This window comes from Lemur catta, chromosome 3, assembly GCF_020740605.2.
Source record: "Lemur catta isolate mLemCat1 chromosome 3, mLemCat1.pri, whole genome shotgun sequence".
Lineage (NCBI taxonomy): Eukaryota > Metazoa > Chordata > Mammalia > Primates > Lemuridae > Lemur > Lemur catta.
In genome coordinates this window covers 124732630-124751289 of record NC_059130.1, presented here as the reverse complement: position 1 = coordinate 124751289, position 18660 = coordinate 124732630, and the positions used below count along the sequence as shown (strand labels likewise).

The 18660-nt window shown below is 61.9% G+C and overlaps 1 protein-coding gene across 2 annotated transcripts in view; it reads left to right on the top strand.

Annotated features, from left to right (window-relative positions):
* The first annotated feature begins 3020 nt into the window (after nt 1-3020).
* TP73 (tumor protein p73) overlaps nt 3021-18660 on the top strand; it is a 52364-nt gene continuing 36724 nt past the window's right edge. Inside the window, exons 1-3 of one of the 2 annotated variants that reach the window (XM_045548694.1) lie at nt 3021-3110; nt 12444-12537; nt 13003-13123. In XM_045548694.1, coding sequence (XP_045404650.1) covers nt 12473-12537; nt 13003-13123 — 186 coding nt within the window. In that variant the 5' untranslated portion in view covers nt 3021-3110; nt 12444-12472. Of the gene's footprint in view, nt 3111-12443; nt 12538-13002; nt 13124-16795; nt 16828-18660 lie in introns of those variants that run through there. The other variant, XM_045548695.1, reaches the window with a different exon arrangement.

Sequence of the window (18660 nt, the reverse complement as noted above, 5' to 3'; positions counted from 1 at the left end):
CGCGATGCAGGGGTCTCCCCTTAAAGGCCGGAGTGGCTTTAGGACTAACCCACGTGCAGAGCGCCCAGAGACAGATCTTTGAAGAAGGACATTTATGGCAGGCAGAAAAATGTCTCTGCAAAGTGTCCACGTCCTGATCCCGGCACCTGTGACTCTGTTATTCCACGGGGCAAAAGGGACTGTGATTGAGTCAAGGTACCTCGAGCTGGGAGAGCAGCCGGGAGTTACCCAGGTGGCCCGAGGTACCCACGAGTGTCCTTGGAAGGGGAGCAGGAGGGTCAGAGTCAGCGGGTTGTGAGGACGGAGTAGTGGGCCAGGTGTGTGGGCGGCCGCCGGAAGCTGGAAACCACAGGGAAACAGACACTCTCCTGCAGCCACCAGGCACCAGGCCCTGCCCACACCGTGATTCTAGCCCCCGTGTGGACCTTTGACCTCCTGCACTAAGGAGAATAAATGCCTGTTGCTGTAAGCCCTTAGCTTTGTGGCCATTTGTTACTGCAGCCGAAACTGAGACAGGCGCGCCCCTGCACTGTCCTCTCTGCACCACCACCCCCCGCTCCGTCCTCTCTGCGCCCCCTCCACTCTGTCCTCTCTGGGGCTCCCGCCCTGACGTTCACACCCAGCAGCTCTGCTCAAAATAGGGTCCTGGCCTGGGGCTGAGTGTTTTGGGAGTGGCTTTTCAACCCACGTCTTGCGGTGGAGAGGTGTGCGAAAGTACTCGTGGTGCTTGTCTTCCAGTGGCCCTGCCAGGGCTTGTGGCCACTGTCACTCGGCAGTACAGCACCTGTCTGCAGGCAGTGGGCATGTGCATCAGTGGAGGGTAGCTACAGTGGGAAGCCACGTGCCCACGGGGTGCAGCCACAGTGGGAAGCCACGTGCCCGTGGGTGCAGCCACGGTGGGGAGCCACATACTCACAGGGTGCAGCCACGGTGGGGGACCACGTGCCCACGGGGTGCAGCCATGGTGGGGGCCACATGTCCGAGGAGCATAGCCACGGTGGGGAGCCACATGCCCGTAGGGCGCGGCCATGGTGAGGAGCCACGTGCCCGTGGGGTGCAGCCACGGTGGGGAGCCACGTGTCCAAGGAGCATAGCCACAGTGGGGAGCCACATGCCCGAAGGGCGCGGCCATGATGGGGAGCCACATGCCCGTAGGGCACGGCCACAGTGGGGAGCTACTGCTCTATGGACCAGGGAACAGACTCAGCCGTGGTGGTGGCCACATGTCCAGCTGTAATCACTGCTCCCGTCACTGGAGGAGGCCCAGTGGTAGCCGTCTATCTTTTGTCTCCAACAAGTGTTTGGGGCTGTGTCTCCATCATCCCAGCCCTGAGGGGCCCAGGTGCCAGCCCCCCAGAGCGTGGGCCTTTCCTCTCCCCATCAGTTTCTCACCCACTGCAGCAGGGAAGGGGCACGTGCCAGGAGCTCACTGGAACAAAAGAACCCAGATCGGGGAGACACGTCCATCTGAGCAGGGGAGTGGGCAGTAGTCTCTCTCCAGAGTCACCTGGCTGCACAGAGGGGCCCCTTCCTGGAGGCCTGGCCGTCGGGCCTGCCCGCGGAGCCAACAGCTAGGAGTGGGCCCTCACACCGTCTGAGCACTGTGCAGGCAGACACGCACCTGCCATCGGTGGCTTGTGTGTGCCCCGCTGCAGCTGCACTCCACGGATGCACATGCAGAATCGAGCCCAGGTTCAGCACACGTCCTCAGGGCAGCAGGAGGGGAGGAGCCGTAGCTGCCACCAGGAGCAGCCGCTGAGCCAAGAGCTGCTTGTCCCGGTGCCTGTGCGGGGCACAGATACTGGCCTCCCGCTTCCTGCCCTGGGGAGCTGAGTCCACACTGGGCGTCCCCCGAGACATGTGTCTGGGGAGGGCGTTAGCTCCAGTGACCGTGGCGCCTTCCCCCATCCCTTTCCTTTCTGCAGATGGCCGGGCGTATGGCCCTGCAGGACCCCGCACGGACCGCATGCAGCACGCGGGCCTGTGACACCCTTGCAGGTGATGTTTCTGTGGAACTTTATTAGTTTCCTTTGGCGGCTGTAACAAGGTGCCACACAGTTAGTGGCTTATGACACTACAGACTCACTTTCTGCAGCTCTGGGGTTCGATGTCTGCAGTCATCTCACTGGCTGCAGGGCAGGTGCAGGCAGAGCGGGGTCCTGGGGACTCTGTGTTCTCCGCTTCTCTGGTTTCAGAGGCCACCTCCCTGCCTCGCCCCTGGGTCCCCTCCTCCACCCAGCCACATTGCATCTTGCCCCTCCCCCACCTCTTGCCTCCCCCTTGCAGCAACGCCGATTAATCCAGAATAGTCCCCCGGCTCATGACCCTTCGACCCTTCGCTTAGTCCCACCCGCCAAGTCCCTCTCGCCAGGTCTGCTCTGAGCCGGGCTGAGCCTCAAGTGGCAGGAGGAGGGTACGGGGGGTGGGGACACGCATCTGTCTCCCCAAATCTAGGTGCCCTCCACGCCCCTGTGACCAGAGGTTAAAAACGCATCCTCAGGACTCAGCATTGCGTTGAATTATCTGAACTCACATGTGTGTGGTCGGGGGGACAAACAGTTAAATACCAGCAATGTCGTGGTTCGGCCCAATGTTGGACGGATGGATCCGCTCCGTGAGAGCAGGCGGGGTGGGACTGCGGGCCAGGCCGGGGCAGACGTGGCCGTGCATGCTGGGCTCCCGGAAACCGTAGGCGGAGGTCAGACTGCCGCCCAGACGATGGTTCTGTCACGCCGGTCCCTTTACTTCTGTGTGTGCTTGAACTTTCTGAATGAGGCGTGGAAACGCGTGTAAACCTGAGTGGGGGCAGCCATCCCGGCGGCCCTGAGCTGGGCTCTGTCCCCTGTGGCGGGTGGGGCGGGAGCTGGGGCACAGCGGCACGTGCTGGCCCCCGGCCAGGTCTCCAGCCCCAGGGCTCCCGGCCACGCTCCGCCCCCGGCTGCCCTGCGGCTCCAGGCCCGCCACGCTGCCCAGCTTCGGCGGCTCCAATGTCATCGCCTAGGTGACCGGGACGCTGCTGCCACTGCCCGCCTGCGGGAGCCACGAGCCACAGGCCTCCTGGCCACCTCCACCCGGCCCCACAGACCCTCCGGTGCCCAGGCTTGGCCAAGGTAGGCTTGGGCTCAGCTTGCCTCCCCTCTGGCCTGAGTGCGGGGTCCCCTTGCTCTCTTCGGTGCAGCAGCTCCCCGGGCCAGGCAGGGGGAGGAAGTCACTCTGGTGCCGCCACCTCCTCCCCGGGCCCTGCCAGGAATAGTCCCCACTTCCGGCCAAGGAGGCCCCAGTGGCCTCCCCAGGCCTGGCACAGCCAGGGGCTTGCCCAGCAGGGTCACCTCTCCTTTGTCTCTTGGGGCAGGCCCAGAACAGACTGGCTGTCCCAGCTCCCTCACCCTGTCCTGGCCACGAGCCTCTCCCGGCACCACCAAGCCTTGGCCTGGCCTACTGGGCTGTCACCTGGACCTCAGGCCGGACCCAGACCTGGACACGGGGACGAAAGCAGGGCCAGTCCTGTGGTCTGCCTGCGTCCACCTGCTGCCCTGCGCACGGCTGGACCCCCGGTCAGGGATTCTCCAGGGTCCCATCCAACCTGAGGACAAGGCAGGGCTGGGTGGGGAATCCTGTGATGAGGGCAGCGTGTGGGCATGCACGTCTGTGCACACGTGTGTGTGTGTATGTGTGTATGTGTGCCTGTGCACACGTGTGTGTGTGTATGTGTGCCTGTGCACACGTGTGCGTGCACTTGTGTTGCTGGTGCTGAGAGGGCGGGTGGGGAAACCTGTGACCGGCTTCACTCTGGAGTGTCAGGGCCCCAGGTCTTGCTCCCCCCTCTTAGTGAGGGCTTTGGCCCCGGGCTCCTGGCAGGGCACCTGGGGGGACATGTGGCCTCATGGGGCGAGACCTTGGGGTCCATCTGGCTTGCTCTGTCACTGTGGGTGCGTTTCCCAGCCGCTCTGAGTCTGTCTTCTTGTCCCCAAAGCAGGGAGACGACATCCAGCTCCCGCTTCTGGAGCCGTCAGTGCTGTTTCCCGGGGGTCCGAAGTCTGCGCTCCCTCAGCAGACTCAGGCCCAGTTGCAGACACACACCAGCCCCTAGAACTGGGTGGAGTTAAGCGTTTTAACCCCAAACCGGTGCTTCCCCGGGACTCACTACAAGGCTCTCATCTGGCCTCAAGTGCGCAGACACAGAAGGAAACATCCTCCCGCCACGGGTGCACAAGAGGGATCTCAGAGGCCCGGGGACCCTAGCGAGCGAGGCTTCCGGCAGCTGTCCCTCCTGTGTGTCAGAGTGGGGTCCGACGGCACAGGCTCCCTGCCTGCAGCTGGGACGCAGCTCAGGGCTGGGCTGGGAGCACAGGTGGTCGGCACCTGTCCAGGTTCTGCAGGTTACAGGCCAACGGGAACCTGCCTGCCTTGGAAGTGGCCAGGAGCAGGCGTGTCCCTCAGAGGGGTGGGTGGGGGACAGAGGGTACCTGGCAGAAAGTGCCCTTCTCACGGTAGAATGGAGGCCTGGAGCAGTGTGACCATGGTGGCTGGATCCTGGGGCTGGGGGAGCCCCGTGCAGGCCCTGTCTCCTCCCCGACCCACAGGGCCCGTCCCTTCGCTGGGCTCTGCCCTGTTGCTGCCCCTCCGTCAGCTGTGAAGGCCACATATCACACCCTGCCCGGGGCTCCGCTGCACCCCTGGGCTGACCCTTCATAGCAGCCTTCATGCGGGGCAAAGGCCAGGTGCTTGTCTGCCCCCCAGAAGAGGGAAGGGTTGGGGGGCCCCACTGAGCCAGGCGCTCTCAGAGCCTCTGGAGGAAGCACACCTGGATGTGTCCTCCCAGGGCCGTGCGGGGGAATGTGCCGGAAGATACAGAGGAGTCAGGCGGAGCTGGCCTGGGTGGGCACGTGGCAGATGCTGGGCGAGGTGTCAGACAGGGAACCCCAGGGCTGAGGATGGGGGAGGCCGCTCTGGAGGGAGTATGGGACGGAGCAACGTCACAGCCTCTTGAGTGACGTCACATCAGACGTGCAGCTGACGTCAGAGCAGGACGGGAGCACCGTTCGGATTGAGCATCTGAACGGAACACAGGCTGTGATGACGGGGTGGAGACTGAACGCTGCCTGGAAGGGCGTGTCCTCTCGGGGTGGGGGCGGCCGGGGGAGACGCAGCCCCCGGTGCAGCAGGTGCGTCCCAGACCCCACAGAGAGGAGCCCAGAGCAAGGGGCCAAGGGGGCTGTGCAGGGTGGGGACACATCAGAGCGGTGCGCTCCCATTGAGGAATGTAGGGGTGTCCAGGGGAGGGTGGCCAGGTGGGACCACAGCTTGGAAATAGTCATCCGTGGCTTGGTTGAAGGAACAGAAATGCTTGTCTGGGGAGAGAAAGAAGATTCCGGAGTACAAGGTGGGCACTTTGGAGGATGTGCACCAGCATGTGCAAGGGGGTGACTCCCCTTGTGACCCTGGGTCAGACGGTGGGCAGGGAGGGGGATGGAGGAGGTGACTAATGCCCGCCAGGTAATAGGTTAGGTTAGTGTCTTGCACCAGGTAATTAAGTTTAGTGTTATACTGATGTGTTAGATGTTAGGTTAGTGATATGCTAATGTGCCAGGTGTTAGGTTAGTAATATGTTAATGTGGGTCTTCCGGTGAGGGGTGGGGGTCTCAAGTGGCTGCTGTGTTAAGTACTAGATGGGGTTTTCCTTACCACGGTGACACGTGTGCGGTACAGACCCCCCTCACAGCATAGACCCATGTTCATTCTAGAGCAGCTCAGTGTTCAGGGGAAAACCTGCCCGTCCAACAATATATTAGCACTGACAATGCCGTTATAACTTCCTGAAAATGTTTTATCAGAAATCGGTCTCTTTTTCCCCTGCCTTGAAACATGTGATTTCAAAAATGATTCGCAGCGTTTGCAAATGCAATTTCCATTACGTCCGAGAGCCCAGTTCCCCTTGTAAATATCAGAATTAAAACGAAAGTCGTTTGGAAAATTGGATTGAGTTTAGAGGAAGTTGCTTTACAGCTGGTTTCGTTTTCTTTATTATTTTTTTCTTATTTTTTTTTTTAAGCCTCTTTCCGGAAGAATAGAGCTGGTTTCATTTTCTCACCCCGAGACCCTTGCCTAACATGCTGCTGGCAGGTGAAGGAGTGTCCTGTCCCTGCCACGGGGGAGGGATGGGCAGATTCCAGGGCCAGTCCCTGCACCCCAGGTCCTGTCTGAGCAGCAGTGTCTCCTGAGCTCCAGGAGGGTGGGATGGGGCGGGGGCTGGTCCCAGACACCTGCAGAGACACCGCTGCAGGTTCCAGTGTGTGCCCCAGGTTGAGGGGAGCTAGCGCTCTGCAGCTCTGTCACTAGTGTCCTCCTGAGGCCCTCAGTCCAAAGCCACCAGCGTCAGAGTGTTCCAGGGAGGGTGGAAATCCGGCTCTCCGTGGTTCAAGTTCCTCTGCTTCCTTTGAGTCTGGGCTGGTTTCCGGATCCATGTTCTGCTGAAGAACCCAGTGGAGTCCCCAAGGCCCGCAGCAGGCCCTGCGCAGTGGGGAGGCTGCAGTGGGGAGGCCGGCCTCGCGGACACTGTCCTCTGGGGCCGTCCCAGTCATCGCGGCCGCCCCGCCGTGCTTGCTAAAGGTGCAGGTTGCTGGGTCCCCACAGTGGGTGGGGTTAACTTAAAAAAATGAGGTTTACACTTTGGGAAAAAGGAGCTTTATCTGTCCTAGAGGGCAGTGGCGGCCATTCGTGGTGTGACATACGTTAATTACAACGTTAACTCCTAGGAACCCCTATTTTTTGAGCTCTTATCAGTCCCCAATTTTTATTAGTATGTCTAAGTATCTTTGGTTTTCTATAACATATGAAAATAAGATGTTAAAATATAGAAACATAAACTTATGTTTCATAATGTTTAGTATTTTAACTTATAAATGACTCAGATGTTTTATGATTATCTTCTTTAATATGACATGACTTTAAGATTTTAAATTATTGGAAAGAATTTTGAAACTACAGCCCAGGTACCATCCCCAGTGTTCTCCTCGGTCACTTTGGGTCTTGGCATCCCAGATGGCTGTGAAGGGCAGGGCCTGTGTCCTCAGTTTACCCACCAGGTGTGTTCCAGCCCAGCCAGGGTCACTGCCCTGCTCAAGAGGAAGCCGGGACAGAGACCCACGGCTCACAGGCAGAGGGACAGTTTAATATCGCAGGCGCCGTGCGAGGGGCCGGGAGGAAGTTCTCAAATCCATCTCCCCAAAAATTTGGGAGAAAGAGTTTTTAAAGATACTTTGGTGGTCAGAGGGCGAGGGAATTGGGCCTGCTGTTGGGCTGGCCGGGTGCGGGTGGAATCACGGGGTGTAGAAAGTGTCTTCTTTGCTGAGTCAGTTCCCTGGTGGGGTCGCAAGACCAGTGGGGTCAGCTCCTTGGTTTGGGCCTCTGGTCTGGGTGGGTCGTCCTTCCTCCGGAATGCAGGGGCTGGAAGACACCTCAAAACTAGCCCTGGGTGTCACCAGGGTGATGTCATCTACAGGCTGAGAATCTTCATGGCCCTCGGCTGTGTGACTCCTGAGTGGTGAGCAACTGCAGGACAGCGAGTGGGGGACAGTGGCTGGTCACCTCCCTAGCACAGGTCCCACACTGCGGCCCTCTATTACCTTCATAAAGGGCAGTTTCAGGTGTATGCCGAGGACGGAGACAGGATGCCTAGAGGATCCAGCCCCTCCTAGAATAGTCAGGAGGCAAAACTGGGCGGAGAAGGAGGCCCCATCGGAGCTGCTGGCCCAGGCGCTGAGAACGTGTCCCCCGGGCCTCACCGTGGCCACCGATCCAGACCCCAGAATCCACAGGCTGCAAACTAAAAATATAAGTTTACAGTCAAATCCAGCAAGCATTAACAATATTAGAGAAGCGGTAGTATTATGACCTTACAATGCTTAGCAGAGACCGTATCTGGCCTGGCTGACCTGCAGGTTCAGGTGGAAATGTTTAGCAATGAGCCTGGCAAAACTCCCGTCCAAAAGGACGGCTGGATTTAAACCACGACGTTGAGGATGGAACAAGTAAAAAGATTGTATTTTTTCCATATGCCCGAGACCTTTACATAAAAAACCTAATGGGCCTCTCCTAGGTGGAAGAAGACAGGAAATTAAAGGTTTTTTCACTGCTTGAAAAGCAGAAACCAGGTGGTGGTGGGGGGTGGCCATCCTGACCGGCTTGCGCAGGTGGATGTGGTCTGTTACGTGACCCAGCCCTGGCGGCTGCCCTCGGCGAGGATGGACGGCACGTGCTGCTTTCCAGACCTTTGAAAGTGGAAACTCAGCTAATTTAACTTTTTATATCAGGAAAGGGTAAGCCTGGCTCTCTCTCTCTTGCTACAGGTATATTTTTTTCTGACAAAAGACAGTTTTGTAGCAGTCATTTTCAAATATGTTAAGGAAATATACCTTGGGGCAAAACACGTCTAATCTCCTTAGTCTATTTTGAAGCTGAAAAGTTTTACTTATTAAAAGCTAAACTGGTAGCTTTGGAGAAGTGTGGGTTAGAGGTGGTTAGAGACAGACAAAAGAGTGAGAGGAAAAACAAACGAATAAATTGAGATAACAAGGGGGAAAAAACAAAATGTAAACACATGCTCCCATGTCTTTAGTCCCTTTGTTAGTTCTTTGAATAAATCAGTCGTGGGGCGGCCGTTCCCATTCCAGGAGCTGGTACTGCAGAGGTTTTTCAGCCAGAAAACACAAAGGTCAGCGTTTGGAGCAATTGCTTTTAAAAACTAGTTGGGAAGAAAAAACGATTGCTTAGGGGCAGTGGTGGAAGGCGAGGAAACGAAGAAGGAAAGTGTCAACTCTGAATACTTCCCATGTGCCATTTTTTTGGAGTCTCTTTAACTTTGAGTCATCCAGAGAGGCTACAAGAGACCCATGGTCCCAGTTAGAAAGCTGGAAACACCAACCATAGCATAATCTTCACTGTTCTGGAAAGTTTCGTAGCCTCTTTGTTCCAACTGAGCGCACCGATAAACTGGAGGTCCCCTGAGATTTTTATTGTGGCCAGCAAAGCTCTAAATTATTTCAGGGCAGGTTTAAAACATTTACAAGAAATTTTTAGTTTTTAACCATGTTCGTCACCAGTGTCTCTGTGGTGGTGGATCCGAGACTGTGTCCTTAGAACTAAGGTTTCTGTAACTGCACTAACCTCGTGACAGCGTCCCCACGACCTTACGGATCAGCTGAGTCCAACTAGGTGCCCCCAAACCCGGGACCCACAAAAACATTTCCTCCAGGGTCCAGAATGCAGGAACCAGACTGGGGAGAAGGGGAGGGGAGGGCTGGGGAGAAGTCAAGTCTCTGAGATCTTCATCCTGAAAGCTGGAGATCGTGGATCTAGGGGACAACTGAGCAGGTGTCAGTGCGTTGCCCTTTGATCACACTGGGGGAACCTGGGGGTCTCCCTGGGTCCCTTTGTGGTCGTCATTCTGAGATGAATAATGAGATTTATACTGTGGAGAAAGAAGAGCTTTGTTTCTTGTAGGGGGAGCAGCCTAGGGGGGGCCGTGAGCCCCGGGTGTGGGTGCTTTGAGGACAGGCAGGGCGGCAGGTGGTCAAACACACATTCGGCAAGCTAGGGGAGGGACTGGGGACACTTATGAAAAGAGAAGTCATGCGCCTGTGTGACTGCTTTCTCTCTCTGCCACCCATCATGGCTGGGAACTCGGTTAGCAGAGGGTTTAGGATTATTTTACTTTCAGTTCACACGGGGGGTGCCCTGGAACATGCCCTCTGACCAGAGCCCAGGGCCAGTCCCCCACAGCTGCCAGGGTCTCAGGGTGACAGGTCCAGGGTGGGTTTGGGGGCCCAACTCCTGGCCCCGAGGAAGCCCCTCCCGGGCCCCACACAGGTCTGGCTCCTGGTGGCGGCGGCAGAGGCCTGTGCCGTGGGCCTGGCGCCACCTGGCAGGCCCGGGGCCCGGGACCCCACCTGTGTGCTGGAGTCCTCCGTGCGCAGGCGGGAAGGGCGCGTGACACGGCACCCTGCGGCTGCAGGCTGGGGGGTTGAGGAAGTGGGACAAGGAGAGCGGGCGCTCAGTGGACAAGAAAGGACACGGTTGTAGATTCGAGGGTCAGTGGGGAGAGGGCGCCTAGGAGCCCAGATGGGAGTTACAAGGCTGCCAGTTTGAAAATGCAGCTGCGTCCGCGTGCAGGCCCGGGGTCCCGGCGCCTCCCCAGACAGCCCCCAGGGCCACGCAGGGGAAGGCCCCAGCCACACCTGTCCACCGAACCCCCCGCCCCGGGCAGGGGAGCAGCAGGTGTGGGCCGCTGAGCACACAGGAGCGCTGGTGCTCTGTCTCTGACGCCCTCTGTCTCTCTGTCTCCCTCTGTCTCTATGTCTCTTCCCCTGTCTCTGTCTCTCCCTGTCTCTCCGTCTGCGTCTCTCACCTGGGCTTTGTGGTGTGACACGTAGGAAGGGAGGTGGCTCCACCCAGCGCCACGTCTCCAAGCCTCGCCCACCTCGTGGCACGTCAGAGCTTCACTCCCGTCCATGGCCGGGTGCGATTCCACGCGTGGACGGCCGCCCTGTCCGTGGCTACGCTGATGGGCGATGGGGCTGTGGGTGCCGTGGGCTGATGTGAACATGTGGCTGTGAAGGGGACGGGATTTCTTGTCCACTCCTGTGTGACGTCAGCCAAGTTGCCTTCCGTCTCTGGGCTCGGGGTGTCACCTGCAGAGTGAGGGCACTTGTCCTCCTGGGTCCAGGGGACTTCGGCTCCTGCTGGCCGGCCCCTCCCAGTGCTCTGCACCCTCCTGAGTCCTACCTGAGTCCGAGTCGGCCCCGCCTGCGCCAGGAAGCCGCTCCAATTAATCACTGCCCCTCCCAAAAGGGCCAGCGTGGGGACCGGGTGAGGGTGGGATTCTGCCCACCCTGGTGCCCCCATGCCAGCCCCACCTCAGCTCCCCTGGGGTTTGGATGGCTCAGCCCAGGGTGGGAGGCAAGTGAGGGTGGTCCCCGTTAAAACTCCTGTGGAAGGTGTGGTGAAGCGTTGGGGGGTGTGGGGCGACTAAGTTAGTTCCCAACTCTGAGAAAGAGCCACTCGGCCATTCATTCCTGCGGCTACTGCTGTGTGACCTCCACCAGGTCACTTAACCTCTCTGAGCACCGTCTCCCAGAAAGTGGGCGGAGTGGTCACACGCAGGGGCTGCCCTGAGTCTGAGGAGGGTTGGCTTGTGGCCAGCGTGCACTAAGCTGTGTGTCCCTGGGCCATCATAGCCCGACAGCTGCTCCTGGGCCCTCAGGCCTCCCCTCCCCTGTGCCCAGCCTGGCCCCAGTGGGGGCCTTCCCTGCTCGTGCCACTGACTTCTCAGGGGACCGGCAGCCTGGCACGTGGCGGCCCCAGGAGTGTGCCACGGCCCTTCATCGGCTCCCGCCTGCCTGGGGACAGACAAAAGCGACAGATTGTAGTCTGTGCCCTCCCGCCCCTGCCGGCCGTGGGCAGGTCCGGGCCTGCCTGCCCAGGCACTGCGGGGCGGTGCCTGAGCTGGTTCCTGTGGCCCCTCGCCGAGGACCCAGGAGGCTGGCCCGGGGGAAGGTGGCCTCTGCCGAGGTGGGGGCGGTGGGCAGGGCAGGCTTGGGTTTCCCTGCAGGACGAGGTGCCAGCTGTGCCCGGCCTGCTCACTGCCACCTCCTGGGTGTCCAGGCCACTGGGAGCTGGGCACAGAGGCCTCTGGACAGGCGATGACGGGGGGCAGAGACTAGCGGGTTTGGGCACCTTGACCCTGAGCTTCTCCTTTGAGAGGGGGACCACCACGCGGCAACCAGTGACAGCAGTTGTGGGCTCTTGGCCCTGCTGGGCTTCCCGCTGGGTGGGTGGTGCAGGGGGGACCCGGCTCAGGGCGAGAGGCCAGCTGATGTCTTGCAGCAATCCGGGCTCTGAGGCCCAAACCCAGGGCTCGGCTCCAGCCTTCAGTGTCCCCTACGAGTGCTCTTCCCAAGAGGCGTGATCCGGATCCACGCCGTCCCCGGGTCCCAGAACATCAGGGAGCCCCCAGACCTGGTTCCATCCCACCCCCGAGGCCAAAGCTGGAGACACAGTTGATAGTAACAAACACACGTCTTCACTTGCTTGTCATGACCCTGGCACCTCGAGACGTTCACTTCGCTCCGCCAAAGGCCCCACAGCCCCACAAGGGGGTGTGTCGTCACCCCGAGTCCTGCCTGCCGGGGTGCCCCCACCAGATCCGCATCCAGGCCCACATCACTGAGGCCAAGCTCCCGAGCTGCCCACCTGGGCCTCAGTTTCCTGCCCCAGGGAATGGGCCACGTGAAGTGGGGGAGGAGAGGGCACATGGGATGGGCCGGGGCACCTGCCACAGCACAAGTGATGTCCCCGGCAGCCCCCACCTCCTGCCGCCCAGTGGTGCGGGGAGCACCGAGCACGAGGTCTCCACGGCACTCACCGCCCCTCCTTCCTCCCTCCAGAGTGAGCTCCCCTCGGGCAGCTCGGGAAGATGGCCCAGTCCACTGCCACCTCCACGGACGAGGGAGCCACGTTCGAGCACCTCTGGAGCTCTCTGTGAGTATGTCCCCTGGCTGGAGCAGGGGGACAGCCCCACGCTGGGCTGGGCTAGCCTCGGCCTTGCTCATCAGCTTGGAGGCAGGGCCGGGGAGAGTGTGGGTGGGGAGACCACCGCGTGGGCCTTCTCCTGGGGACACGGGATCCAGAATCCAGACTCTTTCCATTGTCCAGCTCTCAAGAGGGCTTGTGGCCAAGAGAGGTCCAGGGGACAGAGCCCGCGTGTGGCCACACCTCCCTGACACTCACACCAGCCCTGGAGGGGCAGGCAGAGGACAGGGAAGAGGTGGGAGGGGCAGGAGCTGAGGGTCAGCAGGAAGGAGCAGAGGGACCAAGGACTCCTTGGGGACAGAGGCATAGGCCTGACCAGGAGTCATGAGCTGGCCCTGAACCCTGGGCCGGGCGGGCTGCAGGTGGTGCCCAGACTGGGGGCTGATGGCTTCGGTTTTCCTCTCCCCGGCCCAGGGAGCCAGACAGCACCTACTTCGACCTTCCCCAGTCGAGCCGGGGGAACAGCGAGCTGGTGGGCAGCGCGGAGGCCAGCATGGACGTCTTCCACCTGCAGGGCATGACCACGTCCGTCATGGTGAGTGGGGGCTGGAAGCACGGCCTGGCCTGTCTCGGGAGCCTGGCAGAACCAGGAAGGAGGCTCTCGGGTGTACGGCTTCCCCGCGGGTTTCTCAGAAGACTTCAAATTGCAAAGTAGAAAAGCTACCAACTCATGTAACTGCCAGTCCAGAGGGAGGAGTGGATGCAAGCATGGCTGGATCTGGTATTAGGAAGGACTTCAGGCATGGCTGGATCCAGGTATGGGGAAGGCTGCAGGCAAGGCTGGATCCAGGTATGGGGAAGGCTGCAGGCAAGGCTGGGTCTAGGTGAAGGAGGGCTGCAGGCAAGCCTGGGTCTAGGTGAAGGAGGGCTGCAGGCAAGGCTGGGTCTAGGTGCTCTGCAGCTGCCTTGCTCTGTCTCTTGCTTTGCCCCCGGGGTGGCTTTGATCATAGGCAGCCTCCACATCACCACCCTGTGGAGAGGGGGCCCTCTCCTCCCATAGTCTAGCAGGCCTGCCTCTTGTTGGTCGGAATGTGGTCATGTGCCCATCTCTGAGGCAGCCCTGTGCCTCTGATTGGCCTGGGTCCCACAGCCCTGTCCCTTGTCCCTTGGGGTCTAGGTGAAGGGGCCAGGGGCAGAGAGGCCCCTGACACCCCATCTTGGCAGGCTCTCCCTCCCTCCTGGGGCGAGGGGCCAGCCCTGCAGTGTCTCGGGCCCTGCCATGCTGGGTGCCCCTCCTGGCCCAAAGCCAGGGCCTTGGTGGCTGGTGGGGGCCACGTCTGGCAGTGGCAGGAGGTGGGGCAGGTGGTGGCACACACAGGAAGTGGGTGAGGATCCCGGCCTGGGGACAGCCCCCATGGGGCCACCCGGCTGCTCTGTTCTGCCCGCAGGCTGGTTGCCGAGGGCCTGGGGAGTCCTCAGGTGGGGACTTGTCCAGGAGCTTTGCTCTGCGCAGCGGAAAAACCCACACTCAGCAGACACACTTGGGAAAGAGCAGCAGGCGGTGGAGCAGGGTCGCACCTCCCTCCACGCCAGCACCAGGAGGCGGGACCTCCGCAGGCTGGGGGAGGGGCCTGGCCGTCCTCTGTCCTAATGCCCCCCGCCCAGCCCCATGCATACCTGTCCGAGGTGTGCTGGTGGGGGACCCCATCAGGAGAGTGGGCAGAGTGACACGGGGTGTGGGAGGCGAGGGGCCGTGTCCCCCGTTGGGCTGGTGCGGAGCCTGTGGGGTTGGGAGAAGGCTCCTCCCTGGGCGGCCCAAGCCAGGCAGCAGCCCTGGGATGTCTGTCCCTCTGGGGGCCCCTCGGAGGGGATCTGAGGGTCTGACGGCCTGCCCCAGCCACGCCCCCGCTCGGGAGGCCGTCCTAGTGGGACTAGGTCACCAGCGTTCCACACCGGCTGTGTTCCCATTTCACAAGTAAGGAAACCGAGGCAGATGCTCCGCCAGGATGGGAGGACCCCTGGGCAGAGGGTTGCAGGCTGTCTGCTGCCTCCTGAGTTCTGAGGCCACCCCCCAGCCCCAGGTCAGGGGGCCCCTAGATCCCACAGACTGAGACAGAGGGGGCATTTCTAGGATCTCGTGGGGGGGTGTGCCACGCCCCCGCCCCCGAGGATGCCCGGTGCTGAGCATGTCGGGCCAGAGCGGTCGGAGCCCTGGCTTGCTGGGGCACGCGTCTCCCCAGCCGCGGGGCGACGAGGGCGGGGCCTGCTGCTCTGTGCACAGCCAGACAAGCATCTGTCAGGTAGCGACACGCCGCATAGTAAAGCCCAGGATGGAATTCTGGGTGCAGAGCTCAGAGCACAGAGGTGGGGACTCCCTGGAGCCAAGGCCGGTCCTCCCTCCCTGGAGCCCAGAAACCAGCTCCTGTCCCTCCCAGACTGGATGACACCGATGTCCAGGGTTGGGGCCTGGACGGGGAGGGGTCATGGCCCTTGTCCCCAAGTTGTCGGCCAAATAGGATGTTGGGAAGGGAGGGGGGAAGGCCAAAGTTCCACCTTCTTGCCCTGGTCCGGGTGACACCACGCAGTCCCATCCTAGGCGCAGCCTCCCCTCCGCAAGCCTCGTCCTGACCCGCTGCCTGGCCCCCTCGTGACAGTGGCCCCTGGTCCAACAGCGAGTGTCCCTGCTGCAGCCCCCATGGCAGTGCCAGGTGCCAAGACCAGGGCTCAGAGAAGCAAGGACGACTGGCCCGATGTGGGCGGCTGGCTGCAGCGCCCCTGTGCTTGGCCTGAGTGTGGCCTCCCTGCCTGCTGAGGGCCTGGAGCTGACCTGGGGGACGACGTTCTAAAGTCCAGCCCTGGAGCCCAGGGAGGAAGCTGAGGGCCCAGGGGACCCGGACCTAGCTCGGTAGGGATGCTGGGCAGGTGGGTGGCTCCGGCCTGTATTCCTGGCACTCTGGGAGGCCGAGGCAGGAGGATCGCTTGAGCCCAGAGTTTGAGGTTGTAGTGAGCTGTGATGCCACCACCACACCGCAGCCCGGGTGACAGAGCAAGACCCTGTCAAAAAAAACAAAGAGGCAGTTCTGGCGTCAGAGCCTCCCTGGGCTTGTGGATCAGGAAGAGGGCTGCGAGCGCACACATGCCTGTCCCCACCTGCCACACAGGGAGCTTTCTGGCTGTCCCTCCCCCGGCGCTGCCCCCACACTCTGGGGCCACACCTCCCACCGGGCTGTGGGGCCCGGTCTGGGCAGCAGGGCCCTGGAGTGGACAGGACGCTGGTCCTCTGCAGTGATGGTGCCTTCCGTGTCCAGGGGACTTGGGTCTCCCCCACCTCGGACGGGCAGATTGATGCCAGTCGGGGACGGCCGCAGGGTCCTGAGCAGTGTCCATGGCCATCGCACGACCCCGTGGTGCCTGCGGCCGCTGCCTTAGAGAGAGACAGGCAGGGCGTCACCTGCCTCCGAGCCTCTGTGTCCTTCTCTGGAGTTGGGGTGACTGGGGCGGGGGAGGGGCCAGAGAAGCGAGCCCTTCAGGAGATGCCACCGACTGTCGGGGGCTGGTGCCGGGTCCGCCCAGCCCCACAGGGCCTTGGGCCCTCCCTCTGCCCCTGACCCCAGTGGGGAAGCTGAGTCCAGCAGTTTAAGGGAACGGGGCCCAGACAGGAGCAGTGGAGCCCTCAGCGGGCCTTGGGGGAGTCCCAGACGTTTTGGGGGGACTGTGAGCTGCATGTGGCCACAGCAGGAAGAGGGCCGTGGGGTCACTGCGGCCAGGGGGCTGAGCTCACCCAGAGACCAGGAGGCTGGGTGGGTGGAGTGGGGGCTCTGAGGCCAGATTTCCTGGGGTCAGAACCCCCGCTGCCCTCCTAGCCTGGCTACCCGGCAGAGTCACTTAGCCCTTCCCGGCTTCGGCGTCCCTCCCTGCAAATACGGGAACTGAGAGGATCTGAGTCGTCCACAGGTGCCCAGCCGCGGGCAGCACGTGACCCACGCCCGGTGTGGTGCGTGTGGGGCCCCGAGTGTGGGAAGCTGCCGCTGCAGAGAAGGGGCAGGATGGGGAGGGCCTGCCGCCCCTGCCCAGCTGGGGGGCCCCCCTTGCCCTGGGCACCGGCCACCCTGCAGACCCCAGGCGGACCACAGGCCCCAGTCCGGTCTCTGTCCTGCAAGAGGGCAGCAGAGGAAGCCCCCACACCCCAGGCTAGGAGGGCGGGACCCACGGCTAAAACTGGGACCGCTGCCCTCTTGGGACCCCCACAGGTGCCCCGAGCAGGGGACACTTGAGGGGACTCTGGATGCCGTCTGTCAGGTAGGAGGGGGTCTCCTGGCCCTGGAGCCCCCACACCGTCTGGGAAGAGCATGGACAGGATCGAGGCCCATCCTGAGCTCACGGTGGGGGGGCCAGCGAGGCTGTGGGTGTGCAACCTTGGGGGCAGGAATCCAAATTCTCACCCAGGGAAGCTCCGCAGAGGTGGGCCTGGGCGAGTTCCTGCTCCGGGTGCCAGCAGCCTCGGACAACACCGGGCCGGGCACCGGGAGCCTGAGCCCCTGCTGGCCCTCAGGATGCAGAGAAGGGAGGAAGCAACTGGGAGACAGAAGAGAGCGAGGCGGGGGTCTCCCCCTCCCTCCCCTCCCCCAGAGCCTCCGCCAGGCCTGGAGCCAGCCTGTGCCCTCCCCCGCTTCCCGCCTCTCCCGGCGCCTTTCTCTGGCGACAGCTGCTGTGGGCAGGTGGGCCACCGGAGGGTGGGGCTGTAACAGGCACGGACAGAAGGCTGGCCCACCTGCCCGGGGCCCAGGGAACCAAGCAGCCAGACAGATGTCCGAGGTGAGAACCCGCAGACACTTAGGGGCCTGAGACGCAGAGGTCACCCGGGGTAGCCCTTCCCGACTGTGGGGAGGGGCATTTCTCCCCAGACCCAGGAGAAGGAAGAGTGTGGGCCCCTGTGTGCCCCTCCGAGAGCCCCCCGCCGGTGCTTCTCTGGACAGGCTTGGTGACCGGGCACTTTGGGTGGTACAGACCTGAGCTCCTGCCAGCCCAGGTCCCAGCGTCCCTCTGAGCTTCCATGGCCTCCTCCACTGGGTGGCACAAAGCCAGCTGCCCCGCAGCCACTGTGCATTGAGTTTGGCCCTGACCTGACACATTGCAGGTGCCCAGGGGACACGTTCCCCTGTCCCTGCTGCAGACAGCCCCTCCCGATCGAGTGGTGCCGGGGGATCCGTGGAGGCACTGAGGCCCACCCAGTCGCTGCTGCCCCTCCTCGGCGTGGCCAGGAGCAGACCAGCAGGTGCTGAGGACCCTTTGAGACCACCTGGAGGAGGCTGCCGAGGCCACACTGGGAGGGGGACAGCTGCCAGCCGCCGTCCCTGTCCTCCCCATGGCCACGGCCTTAGGAGAATTCACGGGAAGCTGGTGCCGTTCTGGGGCGGAGGCCTGCGGCCTTCAACGCTTTGCAGGTGGAAGGAAAGGTGGGGCCCAGCCCAGACCCTGGCTGGGCCTCTGGGCCTCTTCCCTTTTACTGTTTCCGTTTGGCTATTTATGAAACCGACACGGGACATACATGAATCTCTTTTTCAGTCACTCGTCCCTTTTGACAGGCAAGGCCCCTGGGCCGCAGGGAGGCTGGGACTGGGCCAACATCATCCACCGGGCTCCGAGTGTCTGTCCCTGGGCAGCCCGCCTCGCAGGCTCCGAAAGCAGAGGGCGCCCCCACCCACGGGCGTCTGCAGCAGGGCCAGCGCTGGTGCGGGAAGCTCGCGGTCAGGCCCTGGGACCCCCATCTGCAAGCCGCCCCCACCCCACTGCAGACCCCGCAGACATTTCCCCAGAGACCCCCTTCCTGCGCATTTGTCTAGCAAACAGAACTGGATGTTCAATTGTCTCATTATGAGGGAGCTGCCTGCGGGGAGCTGAGACCTCAGCCACATGGAGTGGAGGGCCCGTGTGGCCCGGGGCCCTGAGCTGGGCTCTCCCGGCCCCAGCCCCTCGGGGTACAGTGTCATCCTGGGCCTGGGCGGGCCCTCCAGGCCCCTCTGGTGACCTGGGCCAGGCTTCCCTGTGCCTGGAGCCTGGCTCTGCCAGCTCTCTGGGCAGCGAGGCCCCTGCTAGCTGTTAGGGTGCTCAGGCCAGAGAGAGGAGGCGGGA